This window comes from Monodelphis domestica, chromosome 1, assembly GCF_027887165.1.
Source record: "Monodelphis domestica isolate mMonDom1 chromosome 1, mMonDom1.pri, whole genome shotgun sequence".
Taxonomy (NCBI): Eukaryota; Metazoa; Chordata; class Mammalia; order Didelphimorphia; family Didelphidae; genus Monodelphis; species Monodelphis domestica.
In genome coordinates, this window is record NC_077227.1 from 392717898 (window position 1) to 392741897 (window position 24000).

At 37.5% G+C, this 24000-nt stretch overlaps 1 protein-coding gene across 2 annotated transcripts in view; it reads right to left on the reverse strand.

Annotated features, from left to right (window-relative positions):
- CANX (calnexin) overlaps positions 1–23748 on the reverse strand; it is a 29432-nt gene extending 5684 nt beyond the window's left edge. Inside the window, exons 1-13 of one of the 2 annotated variants that reach the window (XM_056811728.1) lie at positions 23576–23748; positions 10758–10961; positions 10376–10449; positions 9611–9669; positions 8610–8751; positions 7712–7793; positions 6709–6901; positions 5577–5766; positions 3804–3917; positions 3231–3387; positions 1566–1781; positions 933–1052; positions 555–684 (exon numbers count right to left, since the gene is read on the reverse strand). In XM_056811728.1, the coding sequence (XP_056667706.1) occupies positions 555–684; positions 933–1052; positions 1566–1781; positions 3231–3387; positions 3804–3917; positions 5577–5766; positions 6709–6901; positions 7712–7793; positions 8610–8751; positions 9611–9669; positions 10376–10449; positions 10758–10958 (1678 nt within the window). In that variant the 5' untranslated portion in view covers positions 10959–10961; positions 23576–23748. The remainder of the gene's footprint in view (positions 1–554; positions 685–932; positions 1053–1565; positions 1782–3230; positions 3388–3803; positions 3918–5576; positions 5767–6708; positions 6902–7711; positions 7794–8609; positions 8752–9610; positions 9670–10375; positions 10450–10757; positions 10962–23575) is intronic. The other variant, XM_056811729.1, reaches the window with a different exon arrangement.
- Positions 23749–24000: the final 252 nt, after the last annotated feature.

A 24000-nucleotide genomic window follows, 5' to 3' on the forward strand; every position in this document is an offset into this window, starting at 1 on the left:
TTTAATGAAATAAAAATATTTTCTTTCAAAATAAATTTTAAAGTGCTGGTTTAATATGGAAATATGTATTGCATGAAAGTAGAGGTATAAGGTATATCAGATTATTTAGCATGGTGGAGGGACAGATCTGAAGTCTAAAATGTCAGAAAACTGTCAAAAATTGTTCCTACAGTTGATGGGGATGCAGACTCTAAAACACTCACCCTAGTGCAAATATCAATGGTATGAAAATAGGTCTTGATCAATGACACATGTAAAACCCAGTGAAATTGCGCATGAGGTACAGGAGGGGGGATAGGGGTAGGGAAGGGAAACATGAATCATGTAATCATGGAAAAATTTTCTTGCTCAATTGATACTAGACTAACAAAACCAGGAACATGTTTAGAGGGAAAGAATATGATTGGTTTTAAATATGCTATTGGGAATCTACATGGAAATTTGATCAAAAACTTGGCAAAATTAAATCAGTTGTCATTTATTAGCCTTCGAATCTTGAGCTTCAACAGACTCTATTCAGTGCTACAGGTCTGATATGTTTAATGTGTTCTCACCAAGTTTCTCTTCAGACTCTTCTTCATCTTTCTTCTCCTTTTCCTCCTCTTTCTCCTCTTCTTCCTCCTCTTCCTTCACATCTGGTTGAGGAGCATCTGTCTTCTTATACTCTGCAGCACTAGGTTGTTTCTGAAACACAACAAAACCCTCATGAAGCTGACAAAAGATATACATTTTTCCAGTACATTAACTAGGATATTATAATTTGAATTAGGAAGGTCCTTGTGAATTGGTGAGCCAAACTAGGGTAGAAACTATAATACCCTTTTAGCTTTGATATTTCTCTTAAGTTGTCTAGGAGAGCCCTACTTTTACCTTCAGATAAGTCACCAAAATTTAGTGTCTTGCCAAATTATTTCCTCTAAGGAAACTCATACCTTCCCAGAACAGCAGAAGAGGACCACAAGGAACAACGGCAAGGCCACAGTGAGAATATAGACCACCCAAAGCCATGGACGTTCTTCAGCTGCTTCAAGCATTTGCCCCATTACACCAGGCTAAAATACAAGCATAATAAATTCAATTTAAAAATTTGGTTATCATCATACACTCTAAAATCAAATTACTAAGAGTTTCATTAGCTTTTCCCTTAAGGGTAAGTTTTGTATCCCAGGCATTTAGCATATTCATAGCACATGGGAACAAATACTTGCTGATAAGTCCACTGGATTCTGCTTCTCTAATTCTACAAAATCTATCCGATGAAAAGCAAAGACTGTTTTAAGGACCCAATCTATGACTTCAGTGCCTAGCTTTCCAAAGAATAATTCACAAAAATGAGACAAATGAAAAGCAAACTATTACACCAATCTAAATAATAGTTCTAAAATGGAGCCTTAAGTACTAGATCTAATTACATTTGCCTTCATCTCTCCTCTTATTTTGGAACTGTTACTTCTCTGAATGGGACAACAGTGAGGCTCAAATTTTCTAGTCCCTTTGGATATTTTGATGAATGAACTATATAACACTTCCTTGAACTCTTATCTCCTCAAAAGTACATCACCAACCTCTGCAGCCCCATCAGCAGCTTTCTTCAGACCCCACCCATCATTGGCCCAATCATCTGCAACTGCTCGGTCTGCACAGATAATAAAATTGTCAAAGAAGATATCGGATGTCATGGACCACAGCTCCAGACCCACAGCACTGAAAGGAGTCATTTTGAAAGGCTCTAGATCTTCAAAGAAATCTGGGTTTGGAATCTTCCTTGGTTTCCAGATTCCCTAGAAAGAAAATAACAAGAAAATTAAAATGTAATCAAGGTCTTTTGCAAAGGTATCCTTTGCAAAAATAACCAAAGCAGACATATAACTACAAATCATCTATCATCATGAAAAACAAAACTTAAATATTTCTAAAACAAGAAGCAAAAAGGTTTCAATATCTACGGGGATACTGAATTTAAGATCACTAGAACAATAACCCTTAGGTAATGGATTTTAGTCTGTTTTTAGTCTACCCAATTTGATCTGAATTACTTGAAACACACCATAGAAAAGTTATATAAAAGCTTAACATCCAACACCTATACAATCATCCATCTCTCAAATGGAAATGCTTTTATTCTGTGCTTTGAATGATAAAGTTATACTATGATTTTATGTCCCAAAGAAGTCAAGGTTATGCTTTTTAATTTCATATCCTATCCATTAAACTGTCCCTCAAAAGTGCCGAGATTTTATTTTTTCTTACTCAAAGATTCATGTCTTCTCAAATATTCCAACTTTCATCCCTCAAAAAATCATTTTAAGAAAAAAAATCATTTTAAGTCCTCTTTATATAGTGCTATAAGACCTTTATTTAAGATAATTTGAATAAAGGATATGGGTATTTTTAGGATTCTGAAAAACTTATTAGACAATTATACAAAGATCTTTTTAGTTAACAAAACATGAGAATATAACAAAAATAAGGGAATGAATCAGAATAGATTTTTTTTTTGCCCCAAAGCTGCCCAAAATGTAGGTATCTCTTTAATATATTACTTGATGTTATATAAATCCACTTGTTTTCATAGAAGTAACTTTTAAAAGATAATTTAAAGTAACTTCATACATAGCTTCATTTGATTCTAATATTGACTCTATTATACATGATGGGTAGCTATCATTATTATTACTATTAAACCTCTATTTTCTGTCTTAGAATTGATACTAAGTATTAGTTCCAAGGCCAAAGAATGCCAAGTAAGGGCTAGGCAATGGGATCCATTAACTTGCCTAGGGTCACACAGCTAGGAAGTATCTGAGGCCAGATTTGGACCTAGGACCTCCCTTTTCTAGACCTGGCTCTCAATCCACTTAGCTACCCAGATGCCCCCTCCCTTCTTATTTTTAAGGTAGAAAAGAAAAATAAAGGTTTGGAGCGGTCACATTAATTGTCCATGAATGAATAACCAGCTAAAAGAAGGGCCTGAGGCACCACTGCCACCTGGAGGGAGCAGTCCTAAATTGCACTAACTAAATTATAAAATAACAATGTTATATTCTCCATTATCTAAATTGAAGTTGATTATGTTTTGAAACCACTCAACTATCTCAGGATTAATATGAAATTCATTTTCAATTTTAACTTGAACATTTTCAGAATCAAAGACATCAGGTAGTCACTTTCTAAACAAAATGACCATTCGTCCAGTCAAGAGATCAAACCAATATTAGACTGGTACCAACCTGGTAGTTAGGATTGTCAATCATAGGTGCTTTCCATTTGCCCTTGTAATTGGGATTGTCAATGGTAGGTCTTTGCCAGACACCACAACCAGGGGCTGATTCACATTTTGGGTTTGCAATTTGGGGAGCTTCCCATTCTCCATCCATATCTTCATCCCTAGAGATAAAAAATTTAGGATTTTAAATATATTCTGCTACGTGTGGAATATTCATCACTTTTGCCTAAGACGCTATATAAAATAACACAGCTTTATAGTGCTGTATTTAGTAGTTTTACTAAAGTAGGTCAAATACTCTGTTGATGACAACCAAAAAATCTAAGAATTTTTTAAAAAACCCTTACCTTCCATCTTAGAATCACTACTATATACTGGTTCTCAGGCAGAAGAGTTTAGGGCTAAAAAAGGGGGGTTAAGTGACTTGTCCAGGGTCACGCAACACTAGGAAGTGTCTAAGGCCAGATGTGAACTAGGACCTTCCTTCTCTAGGCCTGGCTCTCAATCCAGTGAGTCACCCAGCTGCTCCCAGAATTCTTTAAAATGAGGAAGGAGGTGGAATGGGGTTTAGACCTACCAATCCTCTGGCTTCTCTGCATCTGGATCAGATACATATTCAGGTTCATCATCCAACCAGCCTTCAGGTTTTGTAGCATCCTCATCTGGAATCTTAGCAGGAGCAGTCTCATCCCTTAAGAGCAAGGGGGAAAAGACATATAAGGTTACTTGTTAAAAGAATTATTAGCCCCAGGCTCCACCTGCCATGCCATTGCTATTTACATAAGATTTGCAAAGCATTTTCTTCATAACCCCCCTGTAGAGTAGGTGGTACAAGTAGTACTTTAGGGTTAAATGAATGGCTTACAATGGTAATCAGCACTGAAAGCAGCATTCCTTCCAGGACCCCATGTAGCTTCTTCCCACTACTCAAGCTCACCTAATAGTACCAGGTGCCAATTTTCTTACCACTTTATTCTGATGTCCCCTCTACACAATACATTTGTATTATACTCATTTTTGCACAGAGCTACCTTGATTTTTTGGCTTTCACCTCACCCTACCATAGCTATTTCAGTAACTTCCTTATTATCTCCCTAACTCAAGTCTCTTCTTAATCCAATCCAAAACTTTACCCAGCTCCCAAAGTGGGAATCAGACTATGTCATTAATTCAACAAATTCCACTGACTTCCTGTTGTTTCTGTTGAGCCTTTTAAAGCTCTTTACAATCTGGCCCAAATCTATCTTTTCAGTCTAAATATGTAAATCCTTCAGCTCTTTCCAACATACTGTTAAATTGCCCCCCCCCCCCTCCCCCCAACCCTTATGGTCTGTCTTAAGTTCCAAGATCAGTTCCAAGGGTCCAAGATCACACAGCTAGAAGTATCTGAGGCCACATCTGAACCCAGGATCTCCTGACTCCAGGCCTGGCTTTCAATTCACTGAGTTACCTAGATACACACTCCACCCCCAATTTGTTCTTCCTACACTATTGGCCATCTTCTCAGAATCTCAACTCCCTTCAAGATGGAACCTTTCCCGATTTCCCAAATTCAATTAAATGTTCTCATTCCTTAACATCCTTGTATTTATGTGAACCATACTGAATATGTGCACACAGTAAACATAAATGCTTATCATTTCATATATTGCCCTTCTATTTTAGAGAAGAAAAAAATTTCTTTATTTCATCTTGGTAAACTCAGGCATCTAGAAGAAAATCTTGAACAGCACAAATATTTATTAAATGATCCAAAGTACTGAGTATCCTTGTTGTTCTTTAAAATAAACCAAAACAGATCTTAAAAAAAAAAAAATCATCCGAAATTGAAAGTCAAGACTATAGCAAATTAGCTTAACTGCTTTAATGTAGCTTTGTTTAGTTTCTCTAAAATATAGTTCCAAAGCCAGTGAGACCTAAAATAATTATGGCCATTTACCAAAAGCTACCAAAAGAAAAAGGGTAATTAAATCAATACTAAAAGCAGTAGGTGGTTCACAATTGTTCCTATATTGCTTCATATTTGAATTATTCAATACAAATATGAATCAGCCTTGGTACAGAAGAAAGAACATTAATCCAGGAGATATGAGGTCTGAGTTCTAGTCCAACTTAAGATACTAGAACCAGCTCCATGACCCTCAGAAACTTATTTCATCTTTCTTGAGTCAATTTCCCAAAATGCAAAATGGAAGTATTCAAAGATAAATTCCAATCATAAAATTTGTAAAAGCAACAACTGGAAGTTGCATAACAATAGCTCCCATCCCATATTCAAATATTTACTAGGGGCAAGACTGACTACCCTAGAAATAAAAGAAGCACTTCAAGTCACTCAGCCCTCACTTACCAGTCATCTGGTTTGACAGCATCAGGATCTGGTATCTTTGGCCTCTCATCCCAGTCCTCAGGCTTCTGGTCATTTGGATCCTCAATTTCCCGGGGAGGATTCACAGGAGGAGTCATATCATTCAGAAGGTTCCCACTATTCACAACCATTTGATCAACTAATATTTCAAAGCTATTATCTGGATTCAAGACTATGAAGAAAAAAAAATTCAGGAAAATACTAAAGAGTTAGGAGGAATTTTGCCATTTCTGTTTCTTCCACCCACTGTCCAAAATGTAATGGTCCTATTGCTACTGATTCTCTTCCAATACAGAAAGGTTGTATCGCTTAATTATTTATTAACCAGCTATATTCTGTCCAAGGCCTAATCAATATAATGCTCATTCTAACGCACTTATCCAACATAAGAGGAAAGGGAACAGAGGATGGCTTATATTTTTACCTTACTTACAACCACCAATATGGCACAAATTGTTATACCTCATAGCAAGACAAAGGAGCTTTTAAGTCAATATAGCCCTAGAGGGAAAAGGTATCAAAGTTTTGGGACTCATTACTCATCTTAACTTCAAATTAATTGGGGAAAAAAAATCTGTTTCAAAACAGTAGAAAAATTATATTCTGTACTCTTGCACATTTTTATCACTTAAACAAATGAATCATAGGAGCTCTGAGTGCTGTCTTTTCAGAGAGTCAAACAAAGAAGAGAATCACTGACTTAACTCAATTAGATGATCTCAGATGCTTCATTACTAGATGAATCTAGAAGTCAAGAGTACTGCAAAGATTGTGTTAAAAGCCTAGCAAGAAAAATCACCATAAGCAGTTAACCATTTAATTTACCGTCACATTATTTGAGCAACAAAGGAAACAAAACCCAAGAGAAAATAAGTATAAATTAGAACCGAAATATAAAACATTTGTTTTGAGAAGAGAAGCCTGCTCTTCAAATATTCAACCTTCAACTTTCAGCAGTTAAAAAAAAAATTGACAGCTGTTTCCTCTCTTTAAAAAATAGGGCCAATACAGACTTCTTTTACTAAACTTAAATTCCTTTTCTTGTTTGGTAGCTCCCATACAAATAAGAGAGGATTTCTGATATTCCCACCAGACTCAGCCTCATGGCTGTTACCTAATGTATACAGATGTGTTTTCTTATCAGTAAAGTAGGTCTTCAGATCCGTATCTGGTCTCTTAGCATGCTTTTCCTCATAGATGCCTGTCTTTGGGTTTTTATGCCTGAAGATGAAGTGCAGCTTATAGTCCTCTCCACATTTATCTGGACCAAACATTATTGTGTAAGGGGTCTTGTCGTGGAACTGATCCTTTTGGAGATAAAAGCAGATTAATTTTGAAGGATTCCATTAGGATTCAATTGCCTCTCCTATCCTGCCTCCCCTCAATTGTTTTAATTCTCTAAATCTCAATTTCTATTGAGTCAAAGAAAAAGTAAAGACTAAGGGCAAGACTAAGGTCAATGAGTCTTTAAACACATTTCCAAAGACACCTCCAACCCTAAGATCCAAAGTAATTAGCACTGATTATACAAGGAGTTGTAGGTAGCAAAATGTTATTTAGCTGTTCTAACTAGATAGGGAGATATAGGAAAAACCATTAGGCATCCTTATTGACGGAGGGTCATTACTTCTTATAATTCTTAAAACATTATCTTTGCTTAAAGTTGGCAGAAGCTCTAAAAGATTCATGAAATAAGCCTTTCTCATAAGTCTCACTCCTAGAGATTCTAGAGAGGAAAAGACCCTTTCCATCTGGTACAGCAAATGAAAAATATCCTGTTCTTGAGTCATTTTTCAGTTGTGTCTTATAAACCCATTCGAAGTATGCTTGGCAAAGATCCTGGAGTAGTTTGCCATTGCTTTCTTTAGCTCATTTTACAGATGAGGAAATTGAGGTAAACAGGGTTAGTGACTTGCTCTGGGACACATTAAGTGTTTGAGACTAGATTTGAATTCAGGAAGAGGAGTCTCCTGACTCCAGAAATGGCGCTCTATCCACTGTGCCACCTAGCTGCCTTCATTCTCACATGATTCAAAATAGTTCCTATCCCTAGAGATTTTGGAGGGGGGAAAAACCCACTTTCTATCTGGTTAAAGGAAATTAAAAAAAATACATACCAGATTTAATTCTGGAGTTCTTGAAAGCAGTTTCACATAGGCTCCACCACATTCTATTCCACTTTGGAAATTTACTTCATACCTGATTTTAAACAGAAAGTCAGAACAATATGTAACATTTAACTTTTTTGTGGGAAACCTTTTACCATGAGTTCAACAGTCTCACAGGGACAAATTTTATACACAGACATAGAACCCCAAAGCAGAAAACCCACTCTAGCTTTAAAACTGATAAAATAGGGACAACTGGGTAGCTCAGTGGATTGAGAGCCAGACCCAGAGATGGGAGGTCCTGGGTTCAAATCTGACCTGTCACTTCCCAGCGGTGTGACCCTGGGCAAGTCACTTAACCCCCATTGCCTAGCCCTTACCACTTTTCTGCCTTGGAACCAATGCACAGTATTGATTCCAAGACAGAAGGTAAGAGTTAAAAAAAACCAAACTGATAAAATATTTTGGGGGAAGAATCATAGCACGGTGGATAAAGGGCCAATCAAGTTCAACCTCTGATATCTATAGTTGCTTACCACCCAGTGCCTCAGGCAGTTAGGAGTCAGTCAGAGGCCAGGTGTTCATCTATATCTATAGAAAGGATTTCCTACACTGATGGAGTCCTTCCTCTCTCCAAAAGAAGCAATCTTTTAATATTTCAGATATTACACCTCATTTTTATATCTCTCAAGCACTTACTTTAGTAGTGACAATGAAATGACTAAAAAGCTCACATATTCACCCCATACTGGGAAGAGTAGTCCCAGTTGGCCAATAAGATTAAAATATGAAAGTTCAGAAGAGTAAAACGAACATTTCTAGAAATGGTATAACTTTTGCAACAAAACTTTTAAAATACCTTCCCCACCCTCCACCTCCAACTTCAATCAGGCTAGTTTTCACTTACTGAACAATGAGGGGCTTAGTGTCAAATGTAAATGGCTTGTTCAACCTTGCAGAGATGGCATGATGTTTGGCTCGTGACAGCAACACAAGCCCCTTATCTCCTGGAAGTTTAGATTCCTTCATTTCTTCCACTTCCCATTTACCTGCAAGATAAGACATGTTATGTGCTCTAAGTAACAAAATCTAAAGCTCAAGAAAATCCAGAGATCATCTAGTCCAATCTAGTTTAGGAGACAGGCATGATGCAGTGCAAAGAAGAGTGGCTTTAGAGATAGTTCAAATGCCTCCTCAGTCACTTGACTATGACAAGTACATCACATAACTCAGAACAGTTTCTTCATCTATAAAATGAGATCTTGGGAATGCCTTCTAAGGGCTCTTTCCAACTCTAAATCCTTTGAACCATCTCTTTTCACAAATGAGGAAATCTGAGTTACAGAAAAGAAAGTGATTTGTACACAGGCCAGAATCCAAGTCTTCTGGATCCTGAATCCAGTGCTTTCCCCATAAAAACTTACTATTGTTCAAAGCTCTTATATAAAACTAAGCAATCCTTCATCAATAATGAAACCAAAGTCAATTATCCAGGTTAAATTTATTCAAAAAATTTTTTTGAATAAATTTTTACTGTGTGTTTACTGTGGTTGACTTCACTATTGAAGCATTTACTAGTTCTCAATTAGGAGATGGTAGGTGTTTGATAAGTCTTACTGATATCACATGCTACAAATAAACTTTGAGGTTTCTACTCTTAAATTAAAGGCTCAAAGATGCATGTGAAGATGTGCACAATTATGCACACATATTGTAAACAAGATCACAAAACTTAGTAAATCAAACATTTGAATTATAGATGTGAAGACTATATTAAGAATCAAATTACTGCCTAAGAGATCAACTTCTTTGCCCGCACTACTTGCCTGTGAGCTATAGCAAAGCAAAGGCAAGGGGTTATTTTTTCCTAAGTCATAAATTTCCAATCTGTTAAAATGGAATTCTCACCATCATATTTGGCAATTTCATCATCAGTATCATCCTTCTTGGCTTTGGACAAAACCCATCTGCAGCAAAAACAAAACCCAAACAAACATTAAGCTATAGCTCAAGTTATATCTTTGAAGATCATCTTTGTTACATGTACCAACAATGATACTGGTAAAGTGCAAGAATACATATTTGTTATTGCCATTCTTAGAAAGATTTCCTGACCCAGCAATTTCAATGCAAGACATATTCTTTAGGAGTTTAAAGATTCCCCAAATAACTCATAGTATAAAATTTTCAGGGAAGTAAAGCTATAAAGACAAAACAGATTCCCAAAAATTGGGAAATGGATAAACAAATTATGGTGCATGAAATTCTAACCCTGTTGTAAGAATCAGTTGAAATAATGGCTGGTTTTACCCACCCCCTTTTTTGTTACAAAGTTGATGTGTTGCACAGAGAGGAAGTCTCTTACATGCCCATTTACACACTGGACAAATAAATACACTAGACAAATTAAAAAAAAAAATACGTATATTTTCAACTACACAATCCTAAATTTAAGTCATAAAACAATTCTCACACACATCAGCAGAGTTCACTACTATTATAACGAAGACCTAAGATAGTCACTTCAAAATAAAAAAAGTTGATGGGAATCTTAATTTCAGGTTATTTTGCAAAATTCTAGATATAGAAACGGTACAGGTTCTATATCATGCTATTCTAACTTCAATTTATATAACATGTTTCTTCAAAACAATTTCTCCCAATCATGCTTACCCAACCAGCATTCCCTTGTCAAAGGCATCAACAAAGTAAACCTCTCCTGTTGGAACTGGGGCTTTGTAGGTAACCTGAGTTTAACAATAACAAAATAAAAATCAATAATGAATTCTCAGCGATATTCCTATTTCAGTGGCAAGTGACATGACAGTTTGTTTATTTCCATTCAACTCAAACCTCTTTAAAGAACATCATCAATATTTAAAAGTAAGTCTCTCATCTACACTCTTAAAACTGGCCATATTTTCCTTTAGGCAGGTCAAAGGATAAATTTTTGTGTATTTTTAAAACCTAACAATTTCTTGAAGAATTGTTTTTATAGGTGCTCAATACATATTGCTGACTTTGAAAAAACATGCACTGTCAAAGATGTCCCAACCTTTGGTGATGGAGGAAAAGTGACACCATCTCCAAGCTTTGAGTCTTCTACTTCCTCAATGCCATCTTCTAGGTCTTCTTCTACATCAATTACATCATCGTCCTCGTCATCATCATCATCTTCATCATCATGTCCATCATGTGCCTGAACCACTGTTCCAAGGAGCAGCAAAACCATAAATAACCACCACTTTGGTTCCATGGTCTGTAGAGGCAATTGGGAGAATTGAGAGCATGACTTTATCTTTCCTTATTTTTGTGCATGACCTTAGTGATCATCTAGGTCAACCCCTTTATAAAAGAGAAAGCCAAGCCTCAAGAAAACATATTATTTGCCCATAGTCACACTCATAAAACTAGGTAGAAAATGCAACATCAAACACATAAAACAATTTTATGTACACATATTGTAAACAAGGCCACAAAAACTTAGTAAATCAAACATTTGAATTATAGATTCCATAACTTTTAATCAAACTCAAAGATCAAAATGAGGAATCTATTTCTGAAAGAATATTCTTTTTATAAGACTTCCACCATAATGCGTAACTTTGACTTATCTTTAACCCATAATGAAATTGTCATTTTCTAAGATAGTCAAAATCCCCTCCCTTCCAACCTCCATAGTAATTCGTTTGGTTTTCTTTATTGGTAAATGTAATCACACCAGATTTGTGCTAAGCCTGTAGTTCACTAAAATCTCCAGGTCTTTTCTACATCAAGTTTTGGCTAGCTTGTACTCTCCTTTAGTGCAGAAGATTTTAAAAGAGCATTTGGCTTTTAAAAAAACTTAGTTTTTTTTAAAGTTTCTATTTAACTGTCTCTTAGATCTGGTTCAACACAACATATTAGTTATCCCCCCTACTTGAAAAATCTGATAAATCTACCCATTCTTTAAAGCCAAGTTCTAATACCATATCTTCCTCAAGAAGCCTTTCCTAATCTCTTTCCAACTAGATATAGGTATGTTCTCTCCCTTTTACAAACCTCCCATTCTTTGTCCTGGTACCAAATCTTCCTTCCCTACTAGTTCATAAACTTCTAGTGCAGAAACTGTCTGCTTTAGAATCCCGTGTGTGAGCAATTAGATAGCAAAATGGATAAAGCATCAGAACTAGGTTCAAATCTGGACTCAGACACTTCCTGCCTATGACTCCTGGGCAAGTCATTCAACCTAAATTGCCTAGCCCCTGCCTCTAATAGAAGGATTAAAAAAAAAATAATCCTACATATGCTTTGCCTTTAGTGTAGGTACTCAAATGTTTATTGAATGACTTATTACAGATAACAAACAATAAGTCAATTTCTTATAAGTGAAGGTGGCTTCAAGGTTTATTATAACCTAGTATCAAGGTGGCCCCATCTAAGCCAAGCTCCTGCTGACAATAAAGGGCTTCATTCCACTCACTACACATTATATACCAAGGCTAAAAAGGGAAAGGCTATTTGAGGGAGTGCTAAAGAGTCAAATATAAATTCTTGAAAGTCCTGAAAGGGTCCTACCCAAAACTAGCTGGTTCCCCTATCAGGCAAGATTAATAACTGCTTTTTGTTTTATTTTGTTTTATCTTTTCTTTAATAAGTCACAAGAGAAGTAATTTCTAATTTTCAGTGGGTAGCTAATTTATTTTTAATTTTTAAACTTTACCAGGGAGGGGGAAAGGATACTACAAAATATTTCTGTCTCTTGGAGTTTCTTGTATTACAAATCTCTTCTTGGTTATACCAATCTAGTTATTACATCACATAAATAATTTAAAAAGATAAACTGAGTGAAAATAAAAAGATTACAGTTCAAACCACAATCTCCATTGTAAAAATCTTATAAAAATACCATCTACCCAAACATCATTTCCTCACTAGCTTCCAAAGAACTTATGAAAAAGCTATTTTGATAGTCATAAATAATTACAGCCAAACATCTTCTTAATCTCAAGAGAACATGAGATTTGTTTTTCTTTCAGTCTATTTTATCTATTCTACTATAGACCAACTAGTCTACAAACAATAAAGAATATACACTTAGCAGACCTGATGCCCTAGATGAGTTTATGTAATTTAAGTAGTCTTGACCAATCAATTTAGAAGCATGAGAATGTGCCCCTTTTTTCTTTTTAGTCAGATTCAAATTCTTAAAGGCCCCACCTAACTGGGCATCTATAGAGCACATTTCTCATGTTCATCTAGATTTAAATGCTAATCCTTTAAATTTGCTGTGGTGTGCCCTTTGATCCAGTCATAGCACTACCCCAAAGAGATAATAAGGAAAAAGACCCGTAAAAGAATATTCATCGCCATGCAGTTTGTGGTGGCAAAAAATTGGAAAATGAGGGGATGCCCTCCAGTTGGGGAATGGCTGAACAAATTGTGGTATATGTTGGTGATGGAATACTATTGTGCTCAAAGGAATAATAAACTGAAAGAATTCCATGTGAACTGGAAAGACCTCCAGGAATTGATGCAGAGCGAAAGGAGCAGAACCAGGAGAACATTGTACAGAGACTGATACACTGTGGTAAAAGCAAATATAATGGACTTCTCTACTAGCAGCAATGCAATGATCCAGGACAATTCTGAGGGACTTATGAGAAAGAACACTATCCACATCCAGAGGAAGAACTGTGGGGAAAAAAAACACAGAAGAAAAACAACCGCTTGGTCACATGGGTTGGTGGGGCTATGACTGGGAAAGTGAACTCTAAAAAGATCAATGGGTCTTGATCAATGGCACATGTTAAACCCAGTGAAATTGTGCATCAGATACAGGATGGGGGTGGGGGGAGGGGAGAGAAGGAACATGAGTTGTAACCATGGAAAATTAATTCTAAATCATCTAATTAATTAAATTTTAAAAATAAAAAATAAAATTCAAAATAAATAAAGCTCTCATAGTTCTTTTGAAAAAAAAAATTGCTGTGGAACAATTTCCGAACTCTGGCTTAAAATACCTTTGTTTCAATAGCTAGAATATTAAAAAGCACTCAAATCAATTAACCTTGGGTCAAAATATGCCACTTAATTTTGGCTTCCATGGCTAAGCACATTTTCCTAAAACCAATTTCCCAGATAGGTCTCAATGCTAAATGCTAGAAGTATAAATGGAAGGAAAGGGAATAAAAAGATAAAAAAATATTAAACCGGCAAAGAAAGTCTCCAGTTCACCACAGATGAGCCTAAGTTTTAGCCTGATTAGTTTACCTTCTCTACTTGAGTCCACCATGCTAAGGTCAGTGACCCTGGGATTCTTGAAGTCTAGGCCAACATAGCATAAGCCTTGGCAGGTACTATAACAAGTTGGAATGGTTGAATACTGACCTCATTACCAGGTTGGCTGAAATGACAAACTTTTTGGAGTGGCAAATTTTCTAAATCACCTAACAAATACTCAACAAGGTTGCAATAATAGAAGGAACACTTCTATTGATCTTTTATCTAGAAAATAACTAAATGTAGTTATTCTTTCATGAGCACAAGGTCCTGATTCACACACAACAGTGTCCAAAATGTATATACTCCATTTCACACAATGGGTTATTAAGAAGTTTGTGTAAATCTTCAATTCTTCAAAAATTCAAAATTAAAGGTTTGGGTATACTCTCTAGCCACTCGGAACACTGCTTTTCTATAACCAAGTAGACAGATTCATGTGTTATTGTGACCTAAGCCTCTGTACATAGTTAAGCTGGTCCTTGAATAACATATTGCCCACTGTTAGGTCCATATTCACTCTGCCAAATCTTGCACTCAGTCCAATGATAAAGACCTCCCAATATTCCCTTGCTCTTCCACCTCTCACAGCATGAGGAAGTACTTTAGTCAAGATGGTGTAAATCAGATTATTCCATACATATTAGAGAAAGTTGCTGAATCAAATAAGTTCCTCTACACACTTAGGAATTCTCTATAAAGTGAATATACTTCCCAATGTTTGCCTTCTACTTACACATTTACATAAAGCTGGTTTAAAGTTGGGTGTACTTTTACTAGGTGACCTTAAGTCCGGGGGACTAGCTGATTTAAAGTTATCTTTCGTCCTTGCCTCCAAATCCAAAGCCATAGTAACAGTTCAAATCCTTATATCTGGTTTATAAAACATTTCTTATGCAAATGATAAACTTTAAGGGTGCTATGTAGTTTTCAAAGGAAAGTCTAAATGTATCAAAATAGCCAACCATTTGATCTTCACAACAATCTTGACCTATATGTGTCAACATGGAATCTAAGTCCCCGGGGAAGGACAGGGTGATCCCCCAGCCCATTTAGTTTTGAAGGTGAAAGTCTCAGGTTTGAGCCTGTTCCATTGAGAATCCACCCCAGGGGAATCTCAGACTTAACAATCCACTTCAGAAAGGGACTAAGCCCAAGTCAAGTGATTCTAGAAGCCTCTCCCAGTATATCACACCCTCCTTCAGAGGAGGAACTGGGGACCTTCAGCTTGCAAGACTGATACGCTACCTATTGCACCAAAGAGTGGTATTATCCACCCCCCATTTTACAGAAAAGGAAAACACCGCTGAGAGGGGGAATCCTCTGTTGTACATGGATCACATTGTATCAGAGGTAGAATTTGAACTTGGGTCTCTTCTAGTTCCAGGACCAACATTCTTTCCACAACACCCTGTGTCTTTCCACTAGGTTTACATGTATATTACATACATGCATTAATTGAAGCCCAAATTTATTCACCAGGAATATATTCTACCACTGTTTGCAGAGTCAAAATAATTACTATAGCTTGTTGGTATTCTTTAGTTAGGGCTTTTGTAATCAGATCAGTCATGTACAGAAAATTTATAATTATGAACTAGTTGTTTTCCAAAACCTTACCATTTGTTTTTAATCTAGTATGTATTTTCTAAAAAGAAAATATTTTGGATGTTTTAAGTTTCCCAAGTCAGCCCACAAAAACCTATTTAGCCTATCTTGAAACTGAAAAAAAAAAATACTGCTTTAATATTAGCAGTTAAGAAAAACAGTAAAAGTGATTTAGTTAAACTGAATACTGATTTATCAAAGACATGAAAACAATCCTAAACTCATCCTGGAGCACCCAGCACAAGAAGGCATCCTAATCAATAATGCTAGACAATAAATTTCCAAGTAGTTAGAAAACAGTAAGGACTACCCACCAATAATAATTGAACTTTTCTTCAAATAGTTCTCAATTATACAAATATTTGCTAAACATCCATATCCACTTAAGGCAAGAGGGGGAAAAGGTTCATAGGAAAAAGCACAGAAGACAAAAATGACAAAACATTACTCAAGGAGGTTGGAACTAGAGAAACAAGGATGCTTTAGTATAACTGGAGAAAGGATGTTTTAGCTCTTGGTGGGAAAGCATGGTTTAGGAAAAAAGAATATTAGACTTGCAGATAGTAAAGAAGCCTCAGGCCTTTACACATCTTCAAGGAAATAAATGGTAGGCACTGGACATAGTAAGCACCAAACAACACTACAAAGAACAAATTGGATGATATATTAATGGATAAGAGAAGACTTGATAATTATGTGGGAGTTATCCCTGAGGCAGCTATGGCTTAGTCAGAGGTAAAATCAGAATTAAAAAAATAAAGACAAATGAGGAGAAAGGTATTCAAAGTAAATCACCTTAACCTTGAACTATTTCAAAAAATTGAAAAAAAAAAAGACAGAGAGAGAGAGACAACAAAAACATTGACACTGACTGTAATGCTTTAATGGAGAAATTTAACTGCCACAAGGATACCAAAATAGCCCAGAAAATGTCTTAGTCAGCAAACACCTGACAATTTGCCAAAAAGGAAAGATGGCTGATAAAGTTAGAATACAAAAGTGTACTATGTGCATGGAGGACTACAGAGGCAGGAGAAGAAGGTGCCTTGTAAACAGCAAAGCAGCCAGTGTGGCTGGACTACAGGAGACAAGGTCAATAAAGTTGTAAAGGTGGGCATAAGGTCACATTTTGAAGGATTTTCAATGCTTAATAGTTTATATTTGATCCTTGAGGTTAAAAGGGAGCAACTTGAGTTTAATAAGGAAACATTGGCATTTCCTTTGGAAAGTGTCACAAAGGATGACAGAAGATTATGAGTGGGGGTCAATAAAGCAGAGAAGCAGGTGAGGGTCTAAAATAAGGTTGACAAGATAATAAGTAAAGTCACCTTAAGGACAATTAAAGAAAAAATAGTAAAGAATTGCAACCCACCCCCCCATTAAAACAATTGTTTGATCTATCAAGGCCAGTGGAACCACCACCTTTTGTCCCATACGTTAGTTATCAACCCAGGCTAGAGGAGATAGAAATGGCAATGTATATACTTCAAAAGTATAAAAATAACAACTGGGGAAAACAGCCAGATTGAATTAAGTGTACATAAAGTGGCTTCACTGCTGGGGACAACTAAACTAAGGAACCAATATACAAAGCATCTGAATGAAGATCTCCTGAAAAAAAAAATATGGCTTATATCCCAAGGCCACCTTAAATTCTAGATTAGTTAAAACGAGGAGAAGATGGCTGAATATGAATCTATGATGAAGGTACCTGAGCATTTTAATTTCAAAACTGGAAATTACTTTCTTATACAAGCCTTCTTCCACCTACTTTAAGGAAATCGTCAACCTAGTAGTTATAAGATTGGTTAAGTCAATTGCTCAAGTGATTTCCTTAAAAGGAAATGCTCAAATCTAGAAATTAATTCCAAGGGCATTTCAAACAGCACTGATAACACATCAATCTTCTCTTCTCCCATGGGAAGAAAAGCCAAGTTCTCACAAATACTAATATAACAGTTTATCTAAGCTACTCTATCTATCTATCTATCTATCTATCTATCTATCTATCTATCTATCTATCTATCTATCTATCTATCTATCTATCTATCTATCTATCTATCTATCTATCTATCTATCTATCTTCCAAAAAGACATTTTGGAAGCTCAGAAATGATTAACTGACCTAGTGAAGGTGACTCAAAAAAAATTTTTTAAGCTTATCTACAGAGTTATTTTTTAAAAAATCTTGGCCCTCTAAACCAGTGTCAAATATGGACCCTTCAAAATGCACTTGGAAATAGAACAAAATGCAATCGGGAAAACTACAAAATAAAAAAATTACAATAAAACAATGTCAACGTGATTTTTCTAAGTTAATCTGTGGCCCTTGGGAAGCCTTATATGTGGTTTAGTGGCCCTATTTTCTATTTGAGCGTGACACCATTGCTTTAAACAACAGTAACAGTGAGATTAATTTGAGCTGGATTAGTTAAGATAAAAAAGGTCTTTTCCCCAACAGGATGATTTTTTCCCACCACTGTCAAATCAAACATAATTAGGTACTCAATCAAAAGAGAAACACTAGCCCCCTGGAAGCGTAAAGTCTAAAATAACACAAACATATATTTATATACATGTATATATTAAACCCTTACCTTCTGTATATTGGCTCCAAGGCAGAAGAGTGGTAAGGGCTAGGCAATGGGGGTCAAGTGACTTGCCCAGGGTCACAAAGCTGGGAAGTGTCTGAGGCCATACTTGAACCTAGGACCTCCAGTTTCTAGGCCTGGCTCTCAATCCATTGAGCTACTCAGCTGCCCCTAGAACTATATTTTCAAGGATGATAATTATAGTTCATTATTAGTTGCTAGTTTCCTGCTTGCAAGAGAGTTCAGTACTTATCTCTTAAGCAGCATTTCTGTTCAGGTAAGGGGTGCCTTAACTGATAACCTCCAATCCAGTGATCACCAGCAAGTTGATTTAACTCTGAACCAAAATTTCCTTATCTAGAATAAATGAGAATATTACCCGTATTACCTATTTCACAGGACTTTTGTGAAGTTCAAATGATTATTTAAGTCCTTTGCAAATTCTAAAACATTGTACAAATGTCAACAATTACTTATTAAATGGTCATTTCCCCAATTTACAAGGATTTGGGTCTCACTAAAAGGAAAACATTTTTCAGCAGCTTTTAAATTTAATTTTAGTCCTCAATGAATAAATCTCAAGCTAATATAGAAGCATTAAATGTTATAACTTGATCATACAGTCTAACACACTCATTTTAGAAAGAAATTGAGGCCTATGGATGGGAAATAACTTGTCCTCAAGGTTACAGTGAAAGTAACTAGCTAGTTCTAGAAACCCAGTCTTTCTAACATACCAGAACTTCCTCAGAGGGTCTAAAAGTACAAAAACGAAGTTTTCTAAGGTTGCTAGTCCATATCATATTTTGGCTATTGTTAAAGGATAAATAGGTTAATAGTAAACATCTTTCTGTGTAAAGAATTGTGCCTGAAGTGAAAGTTTCTCAAAAGCTTAACCTTTCTTCAGGGTCCAATAAAAAGCAGACATTTAATAAAGGAAAAAGCAAAAGGAGGTGTTCCACACACCAAAATGGGTTATATAGCAGTATTTTTTATAATAACAAAGAACTGGAAACAAAGAAAATAACCACCAACAGGGAAAGAGCTAACAAACTGATACCAGAGTGCAATAAAATATTACTATGCGTAAGAAATGATGAATATGATGCAAAAGCACAGAAAGATGTACAAGTTTCAAAGTAGAGATATTCCCCAACCTTTGCAGAGAGGAAGTTCCAAGGGTGTATTTATCATTTTTGTTGACTTTTCCCTCTTCTTTTTCTTAAAAAGTTTTGTGTGACCCTGGGCAAATCATTTAACCATATTTGCTTAGCCTTTCTATCTTAGTTATTTCGAATACAGAAAAGGTGTTGTTCTTTTAAAACATGAGGGGATAAAAAGTAATCCATAAAAGAAAAGAAAAGAGTTTTGAGATCTAGAGTCAGAAGACAGAGGCTTGAACCTCTACTCTGTCACTTATCTTGGATTCCTTGGGCAAGTCACTTCCCTCTTCTGGACCTCTGTTCACTCCTCTGCAAAAATGGAAGGGCTGAACCCTATGTTCACTTAGGTCCTTTACATTTCTCAGATTGTGACCTTTCTGTTTTCTAACAACCATCAATTGCAACAATGATTTCCACTACTTCCCTTTCATTGGCCTTTGTCAATAATAGATCTGGTTGTTCACTCTTTTCAAATGTATTTGTGAAGTAGTATTGCTATTTCACATTCAAGCCCCTGATTTCTTTAAGGATACCCCCCCCTCCCAATGCTTCACGAATATAAGATTTAACACCTTACTTTACATGTTCATGCATTTTTAATCTTTTCTGGGGATACAGTCATATCTTACAGTGATTTTATTTTATATTTGAATAGCACTTGTTGCATTTCAAAATATTTTTGGAGCTATCATTTCATTTGAATTTCTTATCACTATATTGTAGAAAAAAACTTGAGGTCCAGATAAATTGCCTTAGGAGAGAATAATGAGCTAGTGACCAAACAAAACAAAACAAAAAACCACACACATTTGAAATTTGACATCTAGTACATATATAAGATCCATCCATTCTTCAGCCCTAGTGTCAGCTAACATTTTACCATTCAAAATTACTGTAATTTAAGGGGAAAATACATTGCTTAAAATTATTTTAACACAGCAGCAGCAAAAATTTTCCTTCTCCAAGCACCACTTAATCCTGTAGGTCCTGTAAGATTATCACCCATCAGTTTAATGTTAGTTATCAAAAATAAAAGTCTGGTCTCCATATTCTGACACCAAGGATCTGTTTGCTGTGATAAAGACATTTACAATAGATATGACTTGTGTATTAATAATCAGAAAAGAAAAATACTCAAGGTCCCCAAACATCTTTATAAGTGAAAAAAGTCCTATCCACAAGTCTCAAATGTAACCTTATTTATTGCATGCACTTTAATGCCAATGAGTCACAAAACTCACCCACCACAACAAAAAAAACCCTTGCCATCCAGTCTTAGAATCAATACTATGTATTGGTTCCAAGGCATAAGAGTTGGTAAGAGTCAGGCAGTGGGAGTTAAATGACTTGCCTAGGGTCATATGGTAGACATATAGCTTCTTTGTAATTCATTCACCTACATTAAATTATGCAAAGTAAGAACTGCCATACCACTCACAATTGCTCTTATGGCTGACTTGAGTCAAAGAAATCCAAAGAAAAATTGTCTCATATGGCTCAAGAGCCTCTTTATATTTGCTAACTAATCATTGCACTATTGACCCTCCCCCAAAACATGATTTCAAAACACTATTCAAAACCAAATAAAAAGAAAAATTCAAAAACCAAACATGTAACTTCCGTTTCAGCATAGTTTCCCCCCCCTCCACACTGTAGACACATGGCCCAATGTTTCCTTTTTCTCCTATAGTAGCAAGTTCCACATCAACTCCCAAGTGTTCCCCCACTTCAGCATAAATGCATTTGCTTATGGTAAACAGTTGATAATTTCTATTCCTACTCCCCACGCTTTCAAATTAGTTATCTGTAAAATGCTTGGCAGAATGCCTGGCAGACAGTAGATGTCTAATAAATGCTTGTTCCCTTCCCCAAACATTTACTAAGCATCTATTAATAGAGTAATGATATATGTATGGGAAGTTATAAAATTTAAACATACAGAGCATATTCTCTAAAAGGTAAATAAGAGTTTTAATACAATTATCATATGTGTACTTTGATGAATAAGAAAGCAAATCATAGGGGGCAGCTGGGTAGCTCAGTGGATTGAGAGCTAGCCCTAGAGATGGGAGGTCCTAGGTTCAAATCTGGCCTCAGACACTTTCCCAGCTGTGTGGCCCTGGGCAAGTCACTTGACCCCCATTGCCTAGCCCTTACCACTCTTCTGCTTTGGAGCCAATACACAGTATTGACTTCAAGACAGAAGGTAAGGGTTTTAAAAATTAAATTAAATTAAAAAAAAAAAAAGCAAATCATGAGGTCCAGGAGGAGGTAACATTTAAATAAGGGTTTTAAAAGATTGAAAGGATTTCAAAAGGTGACTAGGAAGACAGTTAACTTTTAAAAAGGCATAAAGGTAACTGCGCTCAGGAACACCAAGCTCTCTCAAGTTTGGCTGGATTAGAATATGTTAGAAAATAATATAAGGGGCAGGGGGGGGGGGGGAGGGGGGTTGGGTGGCTCAATGGATTGAGAGTCAGGCCTGGAGACTGGAGGTCCTGGGTTCAAATCTAGCCTCAGACACTTCCTAGCTGTGTGACCCTGGGCAAGTCACTTGAGCCCCATGGCCTAGCCCTTACCACTCTTCTGCCTTGAAACCAATACACAGTATTGATTCCAAGATGGAAAGTAAGGGTTTAAAAAAAATAATGTTTGGGAAAGTGGATGAGATAATTTCAGGCTTGGAATCTTGGATGCCAGGACAATTTGAAGTTTATTCTGTAGGCATTAAGCTAAGCAACCACTTAAAATATCATTTTGGTCAGAAGAATTATTGTCTTTTGGCACCAAAAACAAAATATGAGAGGGAAAAAAAGATTACTGAACAAGTGACAAAGAATAGGAGTGGGGGTGGGGGATCTGACACGACCAGAGCCATTTTAAAGATCATTTTGGCACTAGAATGAAAGATACAAAATAATTAGGAGTTTAAGAATGGATTCCAGAAAATCTAGTCACTGATTGACAATTCAACAAACATTTTATTAAATGCCTACCAGTGCAAAGTGGCTGCTACCCTGAGGGGACTTTTAAGTTACAAATAAATAGTGGTGAGAGGAACCACTTCAGTTGAACGTTTTAGAAAAAAAATAATTTGCTGTTGGTCCCATTGGGTTGTAAGTTCTTTTAGGACATCCAGGTAAAGATATTGCTTAGGTACCTAGAGATGCAAAGGGTTAGAAGCTAGGGAAGTGGCATTGCAGAAAGGAAGTCTAAGGACAATAAGTTCCAGGAGAGCACCCACATCATAATGGGCCTAAGGAAGGCACTGAATTTAAATAAGAGACTTGTCATGCCGAAAATTGAGAGCATATCTCCAATTACGATATCAGTTTAAGGGACCTAGAGAACGGTGTAAGTAGTTATTATAGAACAATTAGATTCTATTTCCAGCTTTGCTTGGCTGTGTGACCTTGGGCAAGTTGCTTCCCTTCTCGAGGCCTCAGTTTTCCTATCTGTAAAGCATGGGGCCTGGGACCTCTAAAAGTGCCCTTCCAGAGAGAAAATTCTAAAACTCTTTGGAATAGTTTAAGAAGTATGTGAATTGCTATATCTATAGAGATGAATACATTTACAACCGTATGAACAAGTTTCTCGGCCTGTCTTCTAGCAGTTTCTTTTCCTACAGGTTACCTAATCCCAAAATCGAGGCCCTCTTCCACCGTCCCCCTCCCGTTTCGAGATCGTTTGTTTCCCAAACCCCAGCCACCTCGTGCCCCAGAGAATTTGGCTTCTTCGTCCGGTACGCTCCCGGGCTCCTGCCCAGACAGGGGAAGATGGCTTCTCTCTCGCGCCGCCCTAGGCCTGTGTCTCTCCCCAGAGGCCTTCCCTCTCAGGCCGGGCCGCGCATGGCCAGTCAGAAGATGAGCGAACAGACCGGAGGCCCGCGGGCCTCCAAGGCACCTGGGCCGCCGCCCGCGGATGCGACCACGACTAGAGGTCACGCCCCCTCGGGGCCCTAACCCACTGACCTCCCCCTCCCCCCCTCCGCATCCCTCTTCGGGGCGCTCACCTCCCACGCAAATCCCCATGGGCCCGGCTCCCAGATACATCCCGCTCCGCCACTCAGCAGCTCGGGCCTCAGGCCGCGTCACTCCAACCCTGGCCCCAGCCTCTAGCCCCCAGGCCTCTTCCCCCATTTCTCGGCAAGGCCCGTCTAGGCCAACCCTTCTCCGCCCCTGACGTGAAGCCGACCTCCCAAGCCCCGGTTTCCCCATTTCCCGGCCTCCTAGGAGCTGCGTCCACCTCACCTCGTGCCTCGCGGCCGGCGCCGGCGCCACTTCCCACCCCTTCGCCCCACGCCCAGCACCGCGGCTGCAGCAGCGGATCGGCCCGAAGCGAACGTCACGTGCCTCAGGACTAGGAGGACGCCGAGCGAGCCCCACCGCGAGCAGCGCCTTGCCCAAGCTCAACCCCTGAGTGCCGATTGGTCGCTGCTAGGCCTCCACCCCGCCCATCTCTCCTCGTGCTAGCACTCGGTTGGTCGGTGTGACCATCACTCCAGATAATTTTCCACACGCCCCCTAGGGCTACTCTTCGTGGAGGATGCAGATTGGCTAGAAGGGAGGACAGGAAGTACCTGCTGATTGGGTTGAAGATAGCTATTGGGGGAGGGGAGCCAAGAGGAAAGAGGAAAGACCCTCCCTACAGACTGTTGGCCATCAATAGACTAGAC